This window comes from Nerophis lumbriciformis, linkage group LG31, assembly GCF_033978685.3.
Source record: "Nerophis lumbriciformis linkage group LG31, RoL_Nlum_v2.1, whole genome shotgun sequence".
In the NCBI taxonomy this organism is placed as follows: Eukaryota; Metazoa; Chordata; class Actinopteri; order Syngnathiformes; family Syngnathidae; genus Nerophis; species Nerophis lumbriciformis.
Genome location: NC_084578.2, coordinates 14,115,855 through 14,143,082, shown reverse-complemented (window position 1 = coordinate 14,143,082; position 27,228 = coordinate 14,115,855). Strand labels below are relative to the sequence as shown.

At 39.9% G+C, this 27,228-nt stretch overlaps 1 protein-coding gene across 2 annotated transcripts in view; it reads left to right on the top strand.

Annotated features, from left to right (window-relative positions):
• The window catches only part of LOC133574376 (tomoregulin-2-like), a 381,317-nt gene that overhangs the window by 24,412 nt on the left and 329,677 nt on the right, over positions 1 to 27,228 (top strand). The window contains exon 1 of one of the 2 annotated variants that reach the window (XM_061926545.2): positions 25,990 to 26,050. The exons of the other annotated variant lie outside the window; for it this stretch is intronic. Coding sequence (XP_061782529.1) covers positions 26,023 to 26,050 — 28 coding nt within the window. The 5' untranslated portion in view covers positions 25,990 to 26,022. Of the gene's footprint in view, positions 1 to 25,989; positions 26,051 to 27,228 lie in introns of those variants that run through there. 2 annotated transcript variants of the gene reach the window in all.

The following is a 27,228-nucleotide window of genomic DNA, read 5'->3' as shown; positions in this document are numbered from 1 at the left end:
AGGTACTAGTAGGTAAGAAAAGTTGCTTTTGCATAATATTGCAAAACAAAACGCCAGATAAAGTCTTACCTTATACATACACCATAATAATACTCGTATGTTCAAGCACATCAAGCAGCCTACACTTATCTCTTATGTTTGACTGCCATCTACTGGTCACTGGTACCAAATTGCTTCAAGGTGGTTAAGCTCAACCAAACTTATTCCTTACATTAGGCACACCGGGTTATAAGGCGCACTGTTGAGTTTTGAGAAAAAAAAATAGATTTTAAGTGCACTTTGTAGTCCGGAAAATACGGTAGTTGACATTGAAATCTGCATAATTCTAAAGCGAAAGACCGATTAAATATTCACATGTACATATTAATCATACACTTTATTATCACCTATCATCTCAAAGGATTATTTATAGAGATGTCCGATAATATCAGCAGTCCGACATTATCGGCCGATAAATGCTTTAAAATGTAATATCGGAAATTATAGGTATCGGTTTCAAAAAGTAAAATGTATGACTTTTTATAACGCCGCTGTACGAAGTGGTACCAGGACGTAGGGAGAAGTACGGAGCAGTTACGTCTCCCAGTCATACTTGCCAACCCTCCCGATTTTCCTGGGAGACTACCGAATGTCAGTGCCCCTCCCGAAAATCTTCCGGGGCTACCATTCTCCCGAATTTCTCCCGATTTCCACCCAGACAACAATATTGGGGGCGTGCCTTAAAGGCACTGCCTTTGCGTGCCGGCCCGGTTACATAATATCTACGGCTTTTCACACACACAAGTGAATTCAAGGCATACTTGGTCAACAGCCATACAGGTCACACTGAGGGTGGCCGTATAAACAACTTAAACACTGTTACAAATATGCGCCACACTGTGAACCCACACCAAGCAAGAACGGCAAACACATTTCAGGAGAACATCCGCACCGTAACACAACATAAACACAACAGAACAAATACCCAGAAACCCTTGCGGCACTAACTCTTCCGAGACACTACAATATACACACCCCGCTACCCCCTACACGCCCCTCCCCCCAACCCTGCCCACCTCAACCTCCTCATGCTCTCTCAGGGAGAGCATGTCCCAAATTCCAAGCTGCTGTTTTGAGGCATGTTAAAAAAAAAATAATGCACTTTGTGACTTCAATAATAAATATGGCAGTGCCATGTTGGCATGTTTTTCCATAACTTGAGTTGATTTATTTAGGAAAATCTTGTTACATTGTTTAAAGCATCCAGCGGGGCGTCACAACAAAATGTAGGCATAATAATGTGTTAATTCCACGACTGTATACATCGGTATCGGTTGATATCGGAATCGGTAATTAAGAGTTGGACAATATCGGAATATCGGATATCGGCGAAAAAGCATTATCGGACATCTCTAATTGTTTGCAATATTAAGCATTGTTGTTTGTATCCAAAATGTCAAGGTGTGCTGAAAAAGACCGAGGGAGGACATTATGATACCAGTTTAGGATCGTCACAGTGTAGACTTCGGACAGCAATAATATGAAAAACTTGTTGCGTCGTTATTAGGAAAACGTGCAATGAAGCGGAGAGGTCAAGAAAAGATGCCTCGCCATTGTGATTGTTCAGCGTTCATGATTAATTTACCTGACTCAATTATTCATTAGCGCAGGGCCCGAAAACGGGGCTTGCGAAATTCCAGGTAGGTCGGGGGAAGATGCATTTGGCTGACAAGCTCTCTTTTCTAGACAAGTAAGTGCTTTGTGTGCCATCTAAATCGTTAGCATATAAACATTTCCCTTTTAATATTTGATGTCTGTCGGCTTGTTTTCTTTAATTATTCAGTCTACTGTAACGTCCTTCTGGAACGACGGGGCTTCTCCTGCCGCGGAGAAGCAAGTGTGTAGGTGTGTAGGCCACAAGCCCCTTCCTAAAGGACTTTGAAACATGATGAGATAGCGGGTGGTCTGTCAGACTTTTGTTATCAAAAGTGGACGGACATTCTTTGACGCCCACCCCCTTCCCTGAAAGGGTCTTATTATGCAAAACCAACTTTTCTTACCTATTGGTACTCGGGTTGTACGGTATACCGGTATTAGTATAGTACCGCGATACTAATGAATCATATTCGGTACTATACCGCCTCTGAAAAGTACCAGTCCACCAAACCCCCCCCCCCCCCCCCCCCCCCCCCCGTCGTCGTCACGTCGTGTAAATGCTGGTTTGCGAGCAGAGGAGCATGTTCGGCAGCGCACAATCACTGAGTACTTACAAGCAGACACAGTGTGTTGACAGAAAAGGGAGAACGGACGCATTTTGGCTTAAAAATTAAAGATAAAGATGAAGTTACTGAAACGCCCTCAGGAAAAGGTGCTTTAGACATGGCTAGCTAGCTAGCGGCTAACGTCCAGCCGCAGTCTGCAGTGTTTTAGCTACTTCTAAATCACTAATCCTCGCCTCCATGGCGACAAATAAAGTATGTTTCTTACAAGTATCATCCCTGCAGGACGAGGAATAGCTAAACATGCTTCACTATAGACATTGGTGGATCTACACCTGATATCCACTGTAATGATACCAAGTACAGGAGTGTATCTAGTCGGTACTACTATGATTACATCGATATTTTTTAGCATCACCAAATTTTATTAATTGTTTTTAAAATGTATATTATGTTTATAAACTCAGGAAATATGTACCTGGACACATGAGGACTTTGAATATGACCAATGTATGATCCTGTAACTACTTGGTATCGGATTGATGCCCAAATTTGTGGCATCATCCAAAACTAATGTAAAGTATCAAACAACAGAAGAATAAGTGATTATTACATTTTAACAGAAGTCTAGATAGAACATGCTAAAAGAGAAAGTAAGCAGATATTAACAGTAAATTAAAAAGTAGATTAATAATTCATTTTTTACCACTTGTCCTTAATAATTTTGACAAAATAATAGAATGGAAAATGACACAAAATGTTACTGCATAGGTCAGCAGCTAAATTAGGAGCCCTTGAAGTACCAATGATTGCCACACACACACTAGGTGTGGTGAAATGTGTCCTCTGCATTTGACCCATCACCCTTGATCACCCCCTTGGAGGTGAGGGGAGCAGTGAGCAGCAGCGTGCACCGCGCTCGGGAATTATTTTGGTGACATAACCCCCAATTCCAACCTTTGATGCTGAGTGCAAAGCAGGGACGTAATGGGTCCCATTTTTATAGTCTTTGGTATGACTCGACCGGGGTTTGAACTCACAACCTACCGATCTCAGGGCGGACACTCTAACCATTAGGCCAGTGAGTAGGTGGTTTGCTTAATAACTACTAAAAGACAAGTTGTCTTGTATGTTAACTGTTTTATTCAAGGACAAACTTGCACTAAGAAGCATGTTTAATGAATTCAAAACCTCTTAAGGCCCAAGCTGTTTGTTTATATGCTTTTTTTCTTTTTATTTGCTATTTGGGCTTATTGGACCCTAATTAGAATAAAAACTAAGAATCATCTTTTTATATGATGTACTTAGTCCATGACCATGTACTTCATGTTTAGTGACATGCTAATTCTTATTTTTGCACTTTTTTTTCCAAATTCCGTTGTATGTTATACTCTTTTGACACCACCAGATGGCAGTATACAGGTAAAAGCCAGTAAATTAGAATATTTTGAAAAACTTGATTTATTTCAGTAATTGCATTCAAAAGGTGTAACTTGTACATTATATTTATTCATTGCACACAGACTGATGCATTCAAATGTTTATTTCATTTAATTTTGATGATTTGAAGTGGCAACAAATGAAAATCCAAAATTCCGTGTGTCACAAAATTAGAATATTACTTAAGGCTAATACAAAAAAGGGATTTTTAGAAATGTTGGCCAACTGAAAAGTATTAAATGAAAAATATGAGCATGTACAATACTCAATACTTGGTTGGAGCTCCTTTTGCCTCAATTACTGCGTTAATGCGGCGTGGCATGGAGTCGATGAGTTTCTGGCACTGCGCAGGTGTTATGAGAGCCCAGGTTGCTCTGATAGTGGCCTTCAACTCTTCTGCGTTTTTGGGTCTGGCATTCTGCATCTTCCTTTTCACAATACCCCACAGATTTTCTATGGGGCTAAGGTCAGGGGAGTTGGCGGGCCAATTTAGAACAGAAATACCATGGTCTGTAAACCAGGCACAGGTAGATTTTGCGCTGTGTGCAGGCGCCAAGTCCTGTTGGAACTTGAAATCTCCATCTCCATAGAGCAGGTCAGCAGCAGGAAGCATGAAGTGCTCTAAAACTTGCTGGTAGACGGCTGCGTTGACCCTGGATCTCAGGAAACAGAGTGGACCGACACCAGCAGATGACATGGCACCCCAAACCATCACCCAACCATGCAAATTTTGCATTTCCTTTGGAAATCGAGGTCCCAGAGTCTGGAGGAAGACAGGAGAGGCACAGGATCCACGTTGCCTGAAGTCTAGTGTAAAGTTTCCACCATCAGTGAAAAAAATCCCTTTTTTGTATTAGCCTTAAGTAATATTCTAATTTTGTGACACACGGAATTTTGGATTTTCATTTGTTGCCACTTCAAATCATCAAAATTAAATGAAATAAACATTTGAATGCATCAGTCTGTGTGCAATGAATAAATATAATGTACAAGTTACACCTTTTGAATGCAATTACTGAAATAAATCAAGTTTTTCAAAATATTCTAATTTACTGGCTTTTACCTGTAAGTGTCCACATAAGCGGCCATAAGACCCCAATTCAGTAGTGTACACAATTTTGGAAATAAGAGCTAAAAGGTGCTGTCCACGCATGTGGCCAACTAAGTCTTTAGAGGTTTTAATGTACCGTAAGATATTTTATTAAAATAATGCCAATAATGCAATTTTTTGTGGTCCCTTTTACAAACCCCGTTTCCATATGAGTTGGGAAATTGTGTTAGATGAAAATTTAAACGGAATACAATCATTTGCAAATCATTTTCAACCCATATTCAGTTGAATATGCTACAAAGACAACATATTTTTTGTTCAAACTGATAAATTTTTTATTTATTTTTGCAAATAATCATTAACTTTAGAATTTAATGCCAGCAACACGTGACAAAGAAGTTGGGAAAGGTGGCAATAAATACTGATAAATTTGAGGAATGCTCATCAAACACTTATTTGGAACATCCCACAGGTGAACAGGCAAATTGGGAACAGGTGGGTGCCATGATTGGGTATAAAAGTAGATTCCATGAAATGCTCAGTCATTCACAAACAAGGATGGGGCGAGGGTCACCACTTTGTCAACAAATGCGTGAGCAAATTGTTAAACGGTTTAAGAAAAACCTTTCTCAACCAGCTATTGCAAGGAATTTAGGGATTTCACCATCTACGGTCCGTAATATCATCAAAGGGTTCAGAGAATCTGGAGAAATCACTGCACGTAAACAGCTAAGCCCGTGACCTTCGATCCCTCAGGCTGTACTGCATCAACAAGCGACATCAGTGTGTAAAGGATATCACCACATGGGCTCAGGAACACTTCAGAAACCCACTGTCACTAAATACAGTTCGTCGCTACATCTGTAAGTGCAAGTTAAAACTCTCCCATGCAAAGCGAAAGCCATTTATCAACAACATCCAGAAACGCCGCCAGCTTCTCTGGGCCCGAGATCATCTAAGATGGACTGATGCAAAGTGGAAAAGTGTTCTGTGGTTTGACGAGTCCACATTTCAAATTGTTTTCGGAAATATTCGACATCATGTCACCCGGACCAAAGGGGAAGCGAACCATCCAGACTGTTATCGACGCAAAGTTGAAAAGCCAGCATGTGTGATGGTATGGGGGTGTATTAGTGGCCAAGACATGGGTAACTTACACATCTGTGAAGGCACCATTAATGCTGAAAGGTACATACAGGTTTTGGAACAACATATGCTGCCATCTAAGCGCCGTCTTTTTCATGGACGCCCCTGCTTATTTCAGCAAGACAATGCCAAGCCACATTCAGCATGTGTTACAACAGCGTGGCTTCGTAAAAAAAGAGTGCGGGTACTTTCCTGGCTCGCCTGCAGTCCAGACCTGTCTCCCATCGAAAATGTGTGCCGCATTATGAAGCGTAAAATACGACAGCGGAGACTCCGGACTGTTGAATGACTGAAGCTCTACATAAAACAAGAAAGGGAAAGAATCTCACTTTCAAAGCTTCAACAATTAGTTTCCTCAGTTCCCAATCGTTTATTGAGTGTTGTTAAAAGAAAAGGCCATGTAACACAGTGGTGAACATGCCCTTTCCCAACTACTTTGGCACGTGTTGCAGCCATGAAATTCTAAGTTAATTATTATTTGCAAAAAAAAAATAAAGTTAATGAGTTTGAACATCAAATATCTTGTCTTTGGAGTGCATTCAACTGAATATAGGTTGAAAAGGATATGCAAATTATTGTATTCCGTTTATATTTACATCTAACACAATTTCCCAACTCATATGGAAACGGGGTTCGTATTTAGAAAAGTATCGAAAAGTACCGAAAAGTACATTTGGTACCGGTACCAAAATAGTGGTATCAGGACAACACTATTGCTATGATACGAAAAGGTGTAGCAATGAATAAGCTCTGCTTCTTACTACTCCTTTTTGCACATGCTGTAGTTAAAAAACTGTAATATTGTAATAGTATGCACCTTTGGAATAAACGAACACCATAACCAAACCATCATCAAATTAGTTTAACGCTGCAATTCAAGCAAAAGAAGAAGATAAGAAGTACCGTATTTTTCGGAGTATAAGTCGCACCGGAGTATAAGTCGCACCTGCCGAAAATGCATAATGAAGAAGGAAAAAAACTTTCTGCAACTTTCATAAACTATGAAAAAAACTGTGACTTATAGTCCGAAAAATACGGTATACATTTTTTAAATGGGGACCCATTGAATTTTCTAAGGACCCACTCAAAGACCTACTACACTAAAACCCTACAACATTACTGAAACAATCTGTAGGATGTGCATATTCATACCTCTACCAGAGGGACCACCACACTATGCAGAAGTACTGAGTCATACCTTCCAATTGCATGACATTTTTCACCCATTTTGCAAAGTCTGTCAAAGGCTAAAAAAGCATCAGCCATGCCGTTGCATCCTGTCCTTGTTTGGTCACACCCACCACCTGTCACGCAGTTCACACCCTGGACCATGGCAGCCACGTCAACAAAGGGCCGGGTGGTCGGAAACGACAAAATGATATATGGTCCCACTTTCGATTCAATCCATCATCGGAAAGAAAAACAGAATGTATTGTGGAGGGAGATGGCGGTAAATGTGGCCCCCGAACTCGGGTGGAAAGAAACACTGTAGCGAAAGAAAGAATGTTTTTGTTCATGGCTTTTTTTGAATATTGATTCCACTGCTACCACTTTATGGGGTGTAATGCATAATCCTTAGTAGATCAGAAAGTATTTGCTGTGGAGTGGTGACCTCGTATGTCTAAAACCTTTCCTTTTACTCTTGTAAGTATTAGTGAAAATAGCCAATTTACGAGGGCACAATGTGTTTTTCTCACTCTAGTATGACAACGTAGAGCATTAAATCATGAAAACAGACCATAGGGCGCACCGGATTATAAGGCGCTGTGCTGATGAGCGGGTCTATTCAGGTCTATTTCTATACAAAAGGCGCTCCGGATTATAGGCATACTTGCCAACCCTCCCGGATTTTCCGGGACACTCCCGAAATTCAGTGCCTCTCCCGAAAACCTCCCCGGACACATTGTCTCCCGAAAATCTCCCGAAATTCAGGCGGAGCTGGAAGCCACGCCCCCTCCAGCTCCATGCGGACCTGAGTGACGTCAGGTGCGCAACACCACGTAAATCGTTGGCCAACCAAAAAGTAAACCCAGTACGCTATAGCCAACATTCACCAGGAGATGGCAACAGACAAACATAGATCACTATTACATTCCTCCCCTTTTAGAAATGTATAGAAGTTACTCAAAATAAATAAACAACCCAACCAAAAAATGCAGCAGCTCAATTAAAAAACTGTACTTAAGCCACATTCTTTTCTTTTTTTTTTTAGTACTGAACTCTTAACCCTCATTTGTAAAAAATAGCATGCTTATTATACAAACAGTATTTGTACACCTTTAACACAGATTTTTATACTGTCTTCAGAGATTCAGTTTTTTTGGTGGTACTCGAAACCTTTCTGGGTACCTGCGAAAGGGTGTTCAGCATGGTTGGAAAAATAGTGACAGAGAATAGAACAAGGATGGACAATTCAACCCTTAACTCAACAATGAGTAGATGAGTGTTATGTGTGTGTGTATATGTGTAAATAAATGAACACTGAAATTCAAGTATTTCTTTTATTTATATATATATATATATATATATATATATATATATATATATATATATATATATATATATATATATATATATATATATATATAATAAAAATATATATATAAATATATATATATAAAAATATATATATATATAGCTCGAATTCACTGAAAGTCAAGTATTTCTTATATATATATATATATATGAAATACTTGACTTGGTGAATTCTAGCTGTAAATATACTCCTCCCCTCTTAGCCCCGCCCCCAAACACGCCCCCGCCCCACCCCGACCACCTCCCGAAATCGGAGGTCTCAAGGTTGGCAAGTGTGATTATAGGGCGCATTAAATAGGTCATATTATGATTTTTTTTTTCTACATTTAAAACACTTCCTTGTGGTCTACATAACATGTACCGTGTTTTCCGGACTATAAGGTGCACTGAAAATATATATTTTTTTCTCAACACTTGACAGGACACCTTATAACCCGGTGCGCCTAATGTACGGAATAATTCTGGTTTTGCTTACCGACCTCGAAGCTATTTTATTTGGTACATGGTGTAATTATAAGTGTGACCAGTAGATGGCAGTCACACAAAAGAGATATGTATAAACTGCAATATGACTCAAGTAAACAATACCAACATTTTATATGTTCCATTGAAAATATAGAACATTACACAGGGTGCTCAAAAATCTATCAAAATGTTTTAGTATGACTTTGGCGACTTGTCCAGGTTGTACCCCGCCTTCCGCCCGATTGTAGCTGAGATAGGCTCCAGCGCCCCCCGCGACCCCGAAGGGATTAAGCGGTAGAAAATGGATGGATGGATGGATGGATGGTAAGCTATGAAGCCGCACTGCTTGATGGATTGTACTGTGCTTCAACATTCGAGTATTATTATGGTGTGTGTATAAGGTGAGACATATTATCTGGCGTTTTGTTTCACAATATTATGCAAAAGCAACTTTTCTTACCTTCTGGTACCTGCTGATCTGTATTTGAAATCTGCATAAGTCCTGAAAAATTGCGCGTGTCCACCTTTGTAGTCCGTGGCGACACCGTAGTCGATAAGATTCTTTTTTTTTTCTCTATCTTCTTGTTATGGGACATTCATCCTCCGCTGTTACCATTTCTAATATCAAGTAGTGTAAAGTTCTTACTTATATCTGTCAGTAAACTCGCCATGAAAGTGCTAAAACATACCGGTGTAGTGAGTTTTATATTATTCACCCAAGGAATTTTAGTTATTAGAGAGTTCTGGTCGGACAGTTTTTCACGGGACACATTTCCATAATGGTGGTTCTTTGGTCAAAATGTTGCATAGATTATGTTTTACAGATCATCTTCACGTCATTTTTCTGACAGTCGCTTCCGGATGCGCCGTTTTGTTGGCGGTCTTATTTACGCGGCTCAACTTTGACAGCGTCTTCTCTCCGTCATCTTTGTTGTAGCGGTGTAGCGTGCAAGGACGGGAGTGGAAAAAGTGTCAAATAATAGGCGCTAACTAATTTATTGACATTCAGACTTTACTTAAATCAATAACGGAGCAGCATCCCCTCATCTGTGGCTCACTAGTGCAATAACAACACCGTAATCATGTCCTGTAAAAAAACCCGTCCGACCGGAACTCTCTAATAACTACAATTTTGTTGGTGGATAATGTAAACTCACTACACCGGTATGTTTTAGTGCTTCCATAGCGAGATATAAGTTAGAACTTTACGGTACTTTATATTACAAATGACAACAGCGGAGGATGAATGTCCCATAACAAGAAGATAGAGAGGCACGGTCTACAATTGAATTATTTATTTAAAAAACACTTTAAGACCAATGTCTTGAAAAAATATATCACTCTTGAATCAACACTGTAGTTAATACTATCATCAATGTTAATTAAAAACTAAATGCGGGATATAAATAATAATGGAAGTATAATTGTTTGTATATAGTATGTAATTGGTGCAGAGGTTTAACATGTGTACAAGGATATTACACATGCCTTTTCTAATATGTTGTACAAAGGACATTTCATAATTTTCGGAAGTTCATCTTGTACTTTACATTGTTTATAGGGTTTGGCGCAATAAGTGTTCAAATTCAGCCTAAACACTCTCGGTCTGCAACATTTTCATTTTCAATCTATGAATGTACAACTGTTTGTTTATTGTGTTGACCATTGACCGAAGAATAATAAACTAACTAACTAACTTATGCAGATCCCAATTACACATCAGCAGGTACCAGAAGGTAAGAAAGTTGAGTTTGCATAATATTGCGAAACAAAACGCGAGATAGAGTGTCTGTTCATAGGTGCCATTTTGCGGTCCGTATACACACACCATAGTAATACTTGTACGTCTGACTACGGTAGCCGTAATGCTCCGACAATCCATCAAGCGGTGCGGCTTCTAAGTCGTACTAAACAATTTTGACGGATTTTTGAGCGCCGTGTGGAATGTTCTATATTCTCAATGAAACATTTTAAAGTTTTTGGTGTTGTTTACTGGCGTCATATCGCAGTCGACACGTATCTCTTATGTGTGACTGCCATCTGGTGGTCACACTTGTCATTACACCTTGTACCAAATAAAATTGATTCGAGGTCGGTAAGCACAACCGGAATGATTTCGTACATTAGGCGCACCGGGTTATAAGGCGCACTGTCGATTTTTGAGAAAATTAAAGTATTTCAAGTGCGCCTTATAGTAAGGAAAATGCGGTATACGTTGAAATATGGAGATAAAAATACCATATGACTGCATTGCTTCTCTGCTAATGCGGAAGTCGAGGCCAGAGCTATCAACCTGGTAAGGAATCTGGTTCGTATAAAACATAAGTTTCTTGGGAAAATATTTTAATCTCAATTAGTTTTTATGAAAGATATTGATTGATTGATATTATTAATATAATTATTATACATTGAGTATATATAATAATATATTATTATATATCTATTATAATTTATTATTATTATATATATGTATCACCAATATACAGTATAGTAATTTGAGAATATATGATAATTAGAGATGTCCGAAAATATCGAACTGCCGATATTATCGGCCGATAAATGCTTTAAAATGTAATATCGGAAATTATCAGTATCGGTTTCAAAATTATCGGTTTCAAAAAGTAAAATTGATGACTTCTTAAAACGCCGCTGTGTACACGGACGTAGGGAGAAGTACAGAGCGCCAATAAACCTTTAAGGCACTGCCTTTGCGTGCCGGCCCAGTCAGGTCACACTGAGGGTGGCCGTATAAACAACTTCAACACTGTTACAAATATGCGCCACACTGTGGACTCACACCAAACAAGAATGACAAACACATTTCGGGAGAACATCCGCACCGTATCACAACATAAACACGACAGAACAAATACCCAGAACCCCTTGCAGCACTAACTCTTCCGGGACGCTACAATATACACCCCCGGCTAGCCCCTACCAAAACCCCGCCCAACTCAACCTCCTCATGCTCTCTCAGGGAGAGCATGTCCCAAATTCCAAGCTGCTGTTTTGAGGCATGTTAAAAAAAAATAATACACTTTGTGACTTCAATAATAAATATGACAGTGCCATTTAAAAATTTTTTTCCATAACTTGAGTTGATTTATTTTGAAAACCTTGTTACATTGTTTAATGCATCCAGCGGGGCATCACAATAAAATTAGGCATAATAATGGGTTAATTCCATGACTGTATATATCGGTATCGGTTGATATCGGAATCGGTAATTAACAGTTGGACAATATCAGAATATCGGCAAAAAAGCCATTATCGGACATCTCTAATGATAATATATGATATAATATATATATGATAATATATGATAATAATTAACATAATGCAAGACAATAAACAATAATCAACATGATAATTATAGATGTATAAATAATTGATTTATTATTAAAGATAGCGGACTTTTGCACAGCTGGTGTGGGATCAATTCACAATTGTTATATAAAAAAACGTTATTTGCAAAAAAAAACGTTGCAAGATATCTCGTTCCTGCTCGCTGCCTGTCGCTACCAGCACATTATCTTTTTTTGGAGAGCGTGGAGAATTACAGCATGGGAAGATTATATTCCCGTTTTTATGTTGTGATCATTGACAGACTCGCCTATGCAAAAGTTCATGCAACCATTAGCTGCACTAAAAGGGGCTCGTATTTCAAATAAAACTGTTTTTTTGTATCCTTCGGTGTTTTCCTGCACAACCTTACTCCTCTTTCACTTTCAGAGGGAGGATGTTTCCTGTCTTTTACAGATTGCTGTAACTTATTTGTGCTCATGTGAATATGCATTATAGAACAGGGAGTTCCCTTTGGTAGAGCTTGGTAAAGTATGTTTGGCTTAAATTCATGATGGTTTATGTCTTAGACTTAGACTTAGACTTAGACAAACTTTAATGAACCACAAGGGAAATTGTTCCACACAGTAGCTCAGTTACAATGATGGAAAGTGTAAGGATGGAAAGTAAAGGACAATGTATAAATAGACTAAATATAACGATATAAAATATAACATATATACATAATATTTACATAATATATATACAGTATATTATACAAACCCCGTTTCCATATGAGTTGGGAAATTGTGTTAGATGTAAATGTAAACGGAATACAATGATTTGCAAATCCTTTTCAACCCATATTCAGGTGAATATGCTACAAAGACAACATATTTTGATGTTCAAACTGATAAACATTTTTTTTTTTTTTGCAAATAATCATTAACTTTAGAATTTGATGCCAGCAACACATGACAAAGAAGTTGGGAAAGGTGGCAATAAATACTGATAAAGTTGAGGAATGCTCATCAAACACTTATTTGGAACATCCCACAGGTGAACAGGCAAATTGGGAACAGGTGGGTGCCATGATTGGGTATAAAAGTAGATTCCATGAAATGCTCAGTCATTCACAAACAAGGATGGGGCGAGGGTCACCACTTTGTCAACAAATGCGTGAGAAAATTGTTGAACAGTTTAAGAAAAACCTTTCTCAACCAGCTATTGCAAGGAATTTAGGGATTTCACCATCTACGGTCCATAATATCATCAAAGGGTTCAGATAATCTGGAGAAATCACTCCACGTAAGCAGCTAAGCCTGTGACCTTCGATCCCTCAGGCTGTACTGCATCAACAAGCGACAGCAGTGTGTAAAGGATATCACCACATGGGCTCAGGAACACTTCAGAAACCCACTGTCAGTAACTACAGTTGGTCGCTACATCTGTAAGTGCAAGTTAAAACTCTCCTATGCAAGGCGAAAACCGTTTATCAACAACACCCAGAAACGCTGTCGGCTTCGCTGGGCCTGAGCTCATCTAAGATGGACTGATACAAAGTGGAAAAGTGTTCTGTGGTCTGACGAGTCCACATTTCAAATTTTTTTTGGAAAATGTAGACGTCGTGTCCTCCGGATCAAAGAGGAAAAGAACCATCCGGATTGTTATAGGCGCAACGTTGAAAAGCCAGCATCTGTGATGGTATGGGGGTGTATTAGTGTCCAAGACATGGGTAACTTACACATCTGTGAAGGCGCCATTAATGCTGAAAGGTACATACAGGTTTTGGAGCAACATATGTTGCCATCCAAGCAACGTTACCATTGACGCCCCTGCTTATTTCAGCAAGACAATGCCAAGCCACGTGTTACATCAAAATGGCTTTATAGTAAAAGAGTGTTGGTACTAGACTGGCCTGCCTGTAGTCCAGACCTGTCTCCCATTGAAAATGTGTGGCGCATTATGAAGCCTAAAATACCACAACGGAGACCCCCGGACTGTTGAACAACTTAAGCTGTACATCAAGCAAGAATGGGAAAGAATTCCACCTGAGAAGCTTCAAAAATGTGTCTCCTCAGTTCCCAAACGTTTACTCAGTGTTGTTAAAAGGAAAGGCTATGTAACACAGTGGTGAACATGCCCTTTCCCAACTACTTTGGCACGTGTTGCAGCCATGAAATTCTAAGTTAATTATTAATTGCAAAAAAATAAAAATATTTATGAGTTTGAACATCAAATATCTTGTCTTTGTAGTGCATTCAATTGAATATGGGTTGAAAAGGATTTGCAAATCATTGCATTCCGTTTATATTGACATCTAACACAATTTCCCAACTCATACGGAAACGGGGTTTGTATATACTGATATATTATATTATGTCTATATCATATATAGAGTATATAACAATTACCATGTACAATATTACAGTATATGTGACAGCTGCAGCATAAAATAGAGAGTAAATCCACCAGAAAATAGAAAATATACATTAAAAACAAAGATAGGTAGCTAACATAGAAGGTGTCAGGTAATAGACAGATATCATCCATTGCTGTATGGCGAGTGATTATACAGCTGGCTGGAGTGCCAATAGTTTGGCCGGCTTTCCGGATCAGTTTGTCAATCTGAATTGAGTCCCTTTTGCTGGTGCTGCTCCCCCAACAAACCACTGCAAAGTACAGGGCACTGGCCATAACAGACTGATAAAAGATCTCCAACAGCTTGCTGCACACATTAAAGGACCATACATGTCGCCATACGGTACACTTTGTTTACCAAATCTATCAATAGGTGTGTACATATTTTTTTTTGCATATTATACATATGCACTGTAGGGATGCGTGAGATTAAATTAAATTAAGAGAAAAAAAGTGTGTCTGGGGGCCGGTACCGTATTTTTCGGACTATAAGTCGCAGTTTTTTTCATAGTTCGGCCGGGCTCCAGTGCGACTTATATATGTTTTTTTCCTTTTTTATTATGCATTTTCGGCAGGTGAGACTTATACTCCGGTGCGACTTATACTCCGAAAAATACGGTATATATATTTTTAGGAACACTAATACAAAACCTTACAATAATGTCTGAATGCTAAAAACGTTATGACAGACCGCCTAAAAAAACGGAATGGAATTTAATTTTTTTTTACTATCTGACATACCCAGAATGTACATGAAAATAAGGAATGTGGGATTTATAATATTAACTATGAACGATAAAACACTGAATATTGACACCCCCTCTCGAGCGACATATTTTACAATCAAGCGAAACGCAACAAAAACGCAACAAACACAGCGAAATATGAACGCAAAGAGTAAAAAAAACACACCTACAATCTATTACATCTGATATATCACTAAGGTTTAGAACTTTTTTGTAAAAATCTCTTTCCGCGTCTGTCCCTGTCACCCGCATTTCAGACTGACACTCTGTGGAAACGCTCCCCACCCACAGTGCTTGGTCTCTGCTGCTGTGACTTAGATGACCATAGTAACTAGTATATCATGCAAAAGTGCAGATTCCAACCATTGAAATACTTTGTATAGTTCAGGGGTCGGCAACCTTTACCAGTCAAAGAGCCATTTTGACCAGTTTCACAAATTATAGAAATCAATGGGAGCCGCAAAAACTTTTGAAATTTTAAATGAAATAACACTGCATACAAAGTTTTTTTTTGCTTTGTGCTATGTATAAATCAGGGGTCTCAGACACGCTGCCCACACCTTTATATGGAATTTTTAAGCTGGTGCGGCACGCAAGTTTTATATGAATAGCGCTTGTCTGCGTCATGCGTGCCGTGATGGTACAGCATATAGCGCCCACTACAACCAACGTGCCTGATCAGCCACATGTTGTATGGGGCTTCCGCTTGTTCACATAGGTGACAGCAAGGCATACTTACTCAACAACCACACAGGTTACACTGACGGTGGCGGTATAAAAAAAACTTTAACACTCTTACTAATAATGCGCCACAATGTGAACCCACACCAAATAAGAATGACAAACACATTTCGGGAGAACATCTGCACCGTTACACAACATAAACACAACAGGACAAATACCCAGAATCCCATGCAGCCCTAACTCTTCTGGGTTACATTATACACCCCCGCTACCAAATCCCGCCCACCTCAACCGTCGCACAGAGAGAGAGAGGAGGGGGTTGATGTGTGAGGGAGCAGGCTTGGGGTAGGGGCGGGGTTTGGTGGTAGCAGGGGTGTATAATGTATCCCGGAAGAGTTAGGGCTGCATAGGATTCAGGGTGTTTGTTCTGTTGTGTTTATGTTGTGTTAAGGTGCAGATGTTCTCCCGAAATGTGTTTGTCATTCTTGTTTAGTTTTGGTTCAAAGTGTGGCGCATTATTAGTAAGAGTGTTAAAGTTGTTTTATATGGTCACCGTCAGTGTAACCTGTGTGGCTGTTGACCAAGTATGCCTTGCTGTCACGTACGTGTGCAAACAGAAGATGTATATTGTATAACAATTGTTAGGCTGGCACGCTGTTAATACAGATTGTAGAGGGCGCCGAATGTTGTACCGTCATAGCACGCCCTTATTATATCTGTAAGGGTGAAAATCGGTGAATATTGATCCCGGGAGTTTTCTGCGAGAGGCACTGAAATCCGGAAGTCTCACGGGAAAATTGGGGGGTTCAGCAAGTAAGCTGCTGAGCCGCATCAGAGTGATCAAAGAGCCGCATGCGGCTCCGGAGCCGCGGGTTGCCGACCCCTGGTATAGTTCAAGACTTACGGTCATTTGAAAACATCACTGCACATCATAATGGCAGCTACAGTTTTGATCTTAAAGATCTAAAAAAAATATATTTGGGAATGTCTTAATTTGCCCAGGTCTGGCCTAAAATCTATATCGAGATGTATATATTGAAGTCTCTTGCGATAAATATACATATTATTTATGTAACTGATAAAGAACCATTTCAAAAATGGTTACAGAGAGTCCTACTTTGGCTGTTGACGTATGCGGAAAAATATTGCGTATGTTCAGTTTCTGTGTTTTGTAAAAACTAATATTAATCTTCTGGCTAATTTGCTTTTAATAGCAGGCTATTTTCTGTTAAAGCTATTAAAATGTACTGAACACTTTACATTAGTTTTGGGGCGATACTACACATTTGGTATCGATCCAATACCAAGTAGTTACAATGTCATACATTGGTCATACCAATGCTGATACTTCAAATCCTTAGGAACATTGAATGATTCAATTTTGATCACAGTTATGATATAATAAAACAGAAACAGCACGCCTGGGATCACACTCCTCAGCCTTCCCGGTAAGGTCTATTCAGGTGTACTGGAGAGGAGGCTACGCCGGATAGTCGAACCTCGGATTCAGGAGGAACAGTGTGGTTTTCGTCCTGATCATGGAACTGTGGACCAGCTCTATACTCTCTTCAGGGTCCTTGAGGGTGCATGGGAGTTTGCCCAACCAGTCTACATGTGTTTTGTGGACTTGGAGAAGGCATTCGACCGTGTACCCCGGGAAGTCCTGTGGGGAGTGCTCAGAGAGTATGGGGTATCGGACTGTCTGATTGTGGCGGTCCGCTCCCTGTATGATCAGTGTCCGAGCTTGGTCCGCATTGCCGGCATTAAGTCGGACACGTTTCCAGTGAGGGTTGGACTCTGCCAAGGCTGCCCTTTGTCACCGATTCTGTTCATAACTTTTATGGACAGAATTTCTAGGCGCAGTCAGGGCGTTAAGGGGATCCGGTTTGGTGGCTGCAGGATTAGGTCTCTGCTTTTTGCAGATTATGTGGTCCTGATGGATTCATCTGGCCAGGATCTTCAGCTCTCACTGGATCGGTTCGCAGCTGAGTGTGAAGCGACTGGGATGAGAATCAGCACCACCAAGTCCGAGTCCACGGTTCTCGCCCGGAAAAGGGTGGAGTGCCATCTCCGGGTTGGGGAGGAGACCCTGCTCCAAGTGGAGAAGTTCAAGTACCTCGGAGTCTTGTTCACGAGTGAGGGAAGAGTGGATCGTGAGATCGACAGGCGGATCGGTGCGGCGTCTTCAGTAATGCGGACGCTGTATCGATCCGTTGTGGTGAAGAAGGAGCTGAGCCGGAAGGCAAAGCACTCAATTTACCGGTCGATCTACGTTCCCATCCTCACCTATGGTCATGAGCTTTGGGTTATGACCGAAAGGACAAGATCACGGGTACAAGCGGCCGAAATGAGCTTCCTCCGCCGGGTGGCGGGGCTCTCCCTTAGAGATAGGGTGAGAAGCTCTGCCATCCGGGAGGAGCTCAAAGTAAAGCCGCTGCTCCTCCACATGGAGAGGAGCCAGATGAGGTGGTAGGGAGGTAATTAGGACACGTCCGACCGGTAGGAGCCCACGGGGAAGACCCAGGACATGTTGGGAAGACTATGTCTCCCGGCTGGCCTGGGGACGCCTCGGGATCCCCCGGGAAGAGCTGGACGAAGTGGCTGGGGAGAGGGAAGTCTGGGCTTCCCTGCTTAGGCTGCTGCCCCCGCGACCCGACCTCGGATAAGCGGAAGAAGATGGATGGATGGATAGAAACAGCACTATCCACTTTAGCCACCAGACGGCAGTAGACAGTTTGACCACAGGGGTCAGTTGCTATGTAAAGCGGCGCTTTCCATCATTTTCAGCAGACTTAATTGCAAAAAGATTACCCCCGCCCTTACGTGAGATCCACCCAGGAACGGGGCCATACTGTATGAAAAGAAGTTGAAACGTCATGAAAAACCAAGCCATGCTTTGGTGACCTCGAGGCTGCATTGTCGTAACTCTCCACTCCCATTTGCACAAACAAGTGTTTCGAGACCCTCCGGCTGGCGGAAAACGCTGCTGCACGAGTGCTGTTCGGAACCGGAGGAAGATATTTTGTTTCTTCACTGCACTGGCAGCATGTATTGAATTCAAAATCCTTCTCAAGAACCTACAAAGCACTAAATGTCCACGCACCATTGTATTTGAAAGAGCTTGTAGTGCCTTATGAATCTATCACAGCTTACCTTTACTGGTGCTTCAAAAGAATCTTTAAGGTAGAGTGGGAGGTAACACTATCAGCTGTTATGCTTCTCTCTTTTATGATTACTTGACCTCTGTAAACACTTTGAGTTTGAACAGTATTTAAACTGGATCATATTAGTACTTTGTTTGACCTTTTTTTTTTTTTTGCCTAATCCAGTCCATAGCTTAATTCCATATTAGGGTTGTATGGTATACCAGTATTAGTATAGTACCGCGATACTAATGAATTATTTTCGGTACCATACCGTCTCTGAAAACGTACCATTTTCAGCACTATATTGCAAAAAACATTAAGCCTCCCCTCACCCAGGAATGGGTCTAGAACAGGGGTGTCAAACGTACGGCCCGTGGGCCGGATCTGGCCCGCGAACAGGTTTGATCCGGCCCGCGGCATGAGTTTGCTAAGTATAAAAATGAGCCTACATTTTTTAATGAAAGAAACTGCTGTTCTAAATGTGTCCACTAGATGTCGCAATAGCAATTATTTGTATCTTTATATATATATATATATATATATATATATATATATATATATATAAAAAGAAACCACATGATGTTAGTGCACCAGTCGAGGAAAATGAGCAAATGTAAAAACATAAATAACATCCTATTATTTGATTGTGATAATTGTATAATTGTAATTGTAAACATAATTTAATTCAGAAAGTATAAATAACGGCACAAAAAGGTAAAATAATATTAACCGCAACATGTAAGTGTAAAAAACAAACAAAAAAACAACAACATTATGATTTGTACATTTTCAGAATGTCCTTGTTCTATTTTTAAACAACGACAACAATCTGAAGTTGTCTTTATTTTTAAGTTATCGTGCCGTGATTTTACCAGTCTGGCCCACTTAGGAGTAGATTTTATCTGCATGTGACCTCAGTTCTAAAATCCCTTCCCTACTGTAAGACATGGGTGTTTATTTTGTTGTTTATATAACATTACAATTACATTTTCAAAATATGCTCATCATCTAAAAGAGCCCGACATTTGACAGCCATTTTAGATTGAACAGTGCGAAGTGCGAACATGAAGCTTCTAGTCATTTTATCACCAATGACTGTCGGCAATTATATTATTTCTACTTTAGAACCGGCTGTAATGTAGTTTGTGTTCTTTACGCCAGCACTCTGCAGAGAAGTCCTGGCTTTCTAAGTATGTTAATGAATCACATTTGATCCTGGATTGTCTGTACATGCCAGGCAATGTGTAATTATATAAGGGAGGGCCATGCGGCATGGGGCTTGCATGCTGTGTGCAGAACATCAAGCCTTGGACAGGTAGGATAATTAAACCCTTTGAACAACACCTGAGAGTCAGAATACAAGGGATTTTTTTTTTTTTTTTTTTCTTTTATCATATGTTGACTATTTCATGATGTGATGCAATAACATCTATGTTGCATCACGATACTGTGTCATATATTTTGTGGGATTTTTTTTTTGCAGGTATATAGACAATATCACCATCTGCTGCGTCCAAACATCCTTCCAGTTATTGTCTGCTTGGTGTGAAAAAGGGCAGTTTAGGAATGACAAGGATTTTTTTGTTTCTTCTGCTGAGAAGTAGGGCAATCATATTATTTATGATGGATGCTAATTGTAGTCATCCATAATCGTTTTTTTGTGAAAAGTCTCTATCGTTTTGTTTTTTTCTGTGGCGGTCTACACATTCATAACAATTCACAGATGCTGTCTGTTATGAAATATATAGGTTCCATGGTTCTTGGTTTCATACAGTGACGTGCGGCCACTAGAGGCAGGTGAGGTGGGGGCCTCACCTGCCATCATGGAAAGAAAAAAAATGTAAAAAGAAAAAAAATTAATTAAATTGTTATATGTATTCAGTGATTATACTATAAAGTTATTTTCCATTTAACTTCACCAGTTTTCAATTATTTTTATTCAAAATCGCTGAATTTTCACATTTGCCGTTCAAATACTGAGAAGAGACGGTGCGGTGATCAGCAGCCAGTTGAGGCACGTCACTCAGTCGTGCCTCACCATGGATTGCGGACTCGGCTAACTGCTGGCCTGCTGTGCAGTGAGACCGTATTGCTATATGAACTATATTATACATTTCCATAGTTTAGTTAGCTGAGGTATATAATGTACAGTGTATTTTGTCAACAACTGTATGTATGTAACGTATTTCTTGTGCTGAGCAATCATAAAACTGCTGCGAAGACGCACTGTGTGAGGCTCGCAGTAATCCCGCCTCCTGGTGCCGGTTAATGCACCCCCGCCGCAGAATGCACCCCCCGACGGGAGCGCCACACCAACCAAAGCCCACACCCAAACCCTCCATGTGCAAGACCGAATCCACCCAATAAAAGTCACTTAACAAGAAGCCAAAAAGTGCAAAAACAACAATGCTCGCGCCGGAGGAGCCGTGAACGACTGCAGGGACACAACATTAGGTACAACTGCAGCACGGATTTCATATTTCATTCATTCACAACTCCTCCAACACGAACACCACTGTTCCCGCACTTATAAGTAAAAGGTAAGATCATAATAACGTTTTTTTAATTAAATGTGCTTTTTTGTGTGCTACAGTTTGTATGTGTAAAGTTAAAGTTAAGTTTAAGTACCAATGATTGCCACACGCACACTAGGTGTGTTGAAATTTGTCCTCTGCATGATCACCCCCTGGGAGGTGAGGGGAGCAGTGGGCAGCAGCGGCGCCGCGCCCGGGAATAATTTTTGGTGATTTAACCCCCAATTCCAACCCTTGATGCTGAGTGCCAAGCAGGGAAGAATGCTGGTATGAGCTTTTAAACATAACCCGTTAACTGCTGCCAATCAAATGGTGAATAAGATACTCTTTAGGGTTCATATGTTTGTAAATCTGACTGTGATGAAGTCAGTGCCTCACCAGCCATCAACCTCACCACACGTCACTGGTGGCATACCATAAGTGCCTTTGTTGTTTTCAGGTCATATGTGCAATATAGAAACATGCGTCACACAAACATCCAGGGGCTGAACAAATGGCATCATGTAGAACGAGGGATGGGTTTCTATTTTAAATCGCTGGGAATTGATAACGGTACCAATTATTGGTAATTATTTAAAAAGAACAATATAACATTTAACACAGAATTGGGCTGTCCAGTTGTTGTTTTTCGTACACTTCTATGTCTCATTTGTAAAAGCTATGCTGCACCGGACTATAAGGCACACTTAAATGTATTTATTTTTTTCTCAAAACTCGACAGTGCGCCTTATAACCCGGGGTGCCTAATGTAAGGAATAATTCTGGTTTTGCTGACCGACCTCAAAGCAATTTTTTTGGTACTTGGTGTAATGATAAGTGTGACCAGTAGATGGCAGTCAAACATAAGAGATACATGTAGACTGCACCATGACTCAAGTAAACGACAATTTTATGTGTTCCATTGAAAATATAGAACGTTACACAAGGCGCTCAAAAATATGTCAACATTTTTTAGTACAACTTTGGTAAGCTATGAAGCCGCACCGCTTGATGTGCTTCAACATACGAGTATAATTATGGTGTGTGTATAAGGTAAGATATATTATCTGGCGTTTTGTTTTGAATATTATGCAAAAGCGCTTTTTCTTACTTTCTGGTACCTACTGATCTGTATTTGGGATCTGCATTAATTCTGAAAAATTGCACACGTCCGCCTTTGTAGTCCGTGGCGACGCCGTAGTTGATAAGCTTCTTCTTTTTCTCTATCTTCTTGTTATGGGACATTCATCCTCCACTGTTGCCATTTCTAATATAAAGTAGTGTAAAGTTCTTACTTATATCTGTCAGTAAATTCGCCATGAAAGCGCTAAAACATACCGGTGTAGTGAGTTAACATTATTCACCCAAGGAACTTTAGTTATTAGTTACGGTCGGACGTTTTTTCACGGGACACATTTCCGAAACATTGTTGTTTCCGGATGAGGAGATGCTGCTCTGTTATTGATTTAAGTAAAGTCTGAATGTCATTAAAACAGTTAGCTCCATCTTTTGAGACTTCTTCCACTCCCGTCCTTGCACGCTACACCACTACAACAAAGATGACGGGGAGAAGACGCTGCCGAAGGTGAGCCATGTAAATAAGACCGCCCACAAAACGGCGCATCCGGAAGCGTCTGTCAGAAAGTGGCTGCTTGAATATGATCATTTAGACCAAAGAACCACCTTTACATGTTATGTAGACCACAAGGAAGTGTTTTCAATTTAGAAAAAAATAATAGTAATATGATTCCTTTAATCTGCCCTATAATTCGGTGCGTCTTATATATATGAAAAAAGATCAAAAATATACCATTCATTGGCAGTGCGCCTTATAATCCGGTGCGCCCTATGGTCCGGAAAATACGGTATATATACACAGTAGACTTTGCATGCAGTTGCAATTCCAAGACGTGAGATGGCAGTAGTGTATAGACTACGGTGTGATGCTTCAGCCAGGAAGTAGTCTTTGCCATTAAGTTGAATGTGCCTGTCTTTGCTTTGGTTGGGTTGTAGAAAGTGTTTATACTGTAAGGGCCTGATCTACTGAATGTTTGCGTGTATATATATATATATATATACATATATATATATATATATATATATATATATATATATATATATATATTGTGCTCTCTAATTTGCAAATTTAAGAGACGGAATCCTGTGTGCTGTAACTTAATGGATCATCTCTTTGTGATATATATATATATATATATATATATATATATATATATATATATATATATATATATATATATATATATATATATATATATATATATATATACATATATAATTATATATATATGTATGTGTGGGAAAAAAATCACAAGACTACTTCATCTCTACAGGCCTGTTTCATGAGGGGTTCCCTCAATCATCAGGAGATTTTAATGGGAGAATTCACATACCATGGTTTGTATAGGGCACAGAGTGGGTGGGTACAGGCTGGCGTAGGGGCGTGGTGATTGGCTCATGTGTTACCTAGGAGGTGTTTCCGTCTGTGGCGGCATGCTGATACAATTTCGCTGCGCTTGTTGAGGGATGACAGGTCTGGACGGTATAAAATAAACAGTTTCTCCTTCAAGCATAGGTTGCATCTTTTATTACCACTATTGTAAGGTGTGCTGGATGCAAGAATTTGCCATGTTATTGAATATTCAACATTATTGTCTTTGAGGTCCCAAATGTGTTTGCTGAGTTCTGTGGTATTCCGCAGGTTTTGGTTCCTGAAAGAAGCCTTGTGATTGTTCCATCTGGTTTTAAACTCTCCCTCGGTTAATCCTACATATGTGTCGGATGTGTTAATGTCCTTGCGTGTTACCTTAGATTGGTAAACAACTGATGTTTGTAAGCACCCACCTTTGAGAGGGCAATCAGGTTTCTTGCGGCAGTTGCAGCCTTAGTTGGTTTTGGGGTCGCTCTGTCCGGGGGCCGACGGCTAATTTGCAATTGTTTTGTTGTGGTTTGAGATAATTTGTCGTATATTGTTCATACAGCTGTAGCTCATTTTAATGTTGTTCTTGTTGAATACTTTTCTTAGGGTGTTGCCTTTGGGGAAGTGTTTGTCAATCAGACTGAGGAATTTGTGGCCAATGTTAGTTGAGACGTTTTTGCTGTATGGGGGGTTGTACCAGATGATGTTGTTTCGTTTTCTGTTCTTTTTTGGTTGGTTTCCTGGCGTGGGTTCATAGGTGAGGGTGAAATTGTATCCGCTTTCATCGAGGGCTTTTTGGTACGGGGGGGTTGCTTGGTCAAATTCAGCTTTGCTACATGACAGCATCGATAGCCTTTTATTAATTCCGGTAGGTATTCTTTTCGTGGTGGTGGGTGGGTGGTTGCTGTCATGGTGCACGTATTGGAGTGTTGTGTTGGATTTCGTGAATGGTTGGTAGCTGTTATTTCTCAGGTTGAAAGTGACGTCGAGGAAGTTGACGGTTTGCTTGTTGGCTTCAATCGTGATCCGTAGGCCGTTCTCTTTGAAAATTTGGCATATGCGCTTCTTGGTATTCTCGCTGCTCCTTGGCGAGGCGCGACACACTGCCAGTCCGTCATCACGGTAAATACCAAGGTTCAGGTTGAGGCTAGCAAAATTGTATCAGCATGCCGCCACAGACGGAAACACCTCCTAGGTAACACATGAGCCAATCACCACGCCCCTACGCCAGCCTGTACCCACCCACTCTGTGCCCTATATAAACCATGGTATGTGAATTCTCCCATTAAAATCTCCTGATGATTGAGGGAACCCCTCATGAAACAGGCCTGTAGAGATGAAGTAGTCTTGTGATTTTTTTCCCACACATACATATATTGCGCTCTACTACGGTATCGAGCACTATTTTTTGGATAACCTTATTAAGACATATAATTATATATATGTATATATATATATATATATATATGTATATATATATATATATATATATATATATATATCACAAAGAGCTGATCCATTAAGTTACAGCACACAGGATTCCGTCTCTTAAATTTGCAAATTAGAGAGCACAATCGTTTTAGCGTGTCTCTCCTAATGAATATGCAGAATACAAGCTGATTAGTAGAACGCCGACAATATTGAGAGAAGAAGATGCAAATATAAAAATGATATATGATTTATCAATGCTGAAACTGTTCTGCGGGCGCTATTGTGCGTTGTTATTTAGCATGTTTGAAAGTTACACACAAATGGCTGTGAGAATGGAGGGGGTTGCGCTGCAGGGTCTTGTCAGTGTTTCCTGTTTGGACTCGATGTTTTGCAGCATCTTTACTTTCTGTTCCGTGTCCTGTCAGCACACCTGTTCCTTGTTTAATTAGTTGTATTTAGTTCTACCTGGGTCCCTCCTTCAGGGTTGGATCATTCTCTCTTGTTCTTCTGTTTGAGACTCATGCTTCATGTGCTGTTCTGGTTCCATGCTTCCTTGTAAGTAATAAATAGTTTTTTTTTTACTTGTATTCCGCCTGCCGTTCTCTGCATCCTTGGGGTCACGCATCAAGCAACGCTCACCACCTGACCTTGACAATCATATAGGTAATACATTATTCTGATATCTCCTATGTGACAAAATGTCTTGCAATATGCATTTTTTTAGTGTTTGTATCATTCCAGACATCCAGTGCCTAAAACTGTTTCCGCTGTGTGGGTTGTGATTCTATATTGCAGAAAATCGGTTACAGATTCTAAATAATAATAATAATAATATATTTTATTTGTAAAAAGCACAACTAGTTTATTGAGTAAACAACCTCAAAGTGCTACAGTGTATTAAAAAAATAAAAAGATAATAAAAAAAAATACAAATATAAACTAGAACAGCCAACAAGCTAGAAATAGTATGCATATATCCAAAAAAGGCTTTTTTAAAGAGAAGGGTTTTTAAGCCTTTTTTAAAAGCATCCACAGTCTGTGGTACCCTCAGGTGGTCAGGGATAGTGTTCCACAGATGTGTGCGGCTTGTTCAACGTTGCACACAGATTGAAGATAGCAACATGAATTTAGAGGGAAATTAGTGTTTCCATGGTCACATAATGCCAGTAGTATATGCATTATCCTCATTTATACAACGTGGTCCGTGCCACTTTTGAACTTGTTATTAATTCTACATGCAAAGTGATCTACTAAGTTTACACGTGCTATTTAGCATGTGGTATTTGGATCTTTGTACATCAGGCCCTAAGTATTGTATTTTTTACACAGAAACTGCTTAATTTTAAAGTACCGTATTTTTCGGAGTATAAGTGGCACCTGCCGAAAATGCATAATAAAGAAGGAAAAAAACGTACATAAGTCGCACTGGAGTATAAGTCGCATTTTTTGGGGAAATGTATTTGATAAAACCCAACACCAAAAATAGACATTTGAAAGGCAATTTAAAATAAATAAAGAATAGTGAACAACAGGCTGAATAAGTGTACATTATATGAGCCATAAATAACCAACTGAGAACGTGCCTGGTATGTTAACGTAACATATTATGGTAAGAGTCATTCAAATAACTATAACATATAGAACATGCTATACGTTTACCAAACAATATGTCACTCCTAATCGCTAAATCCCATGAAATCTTATACATCTAGTCTCTTACGTGAATGAGCTAA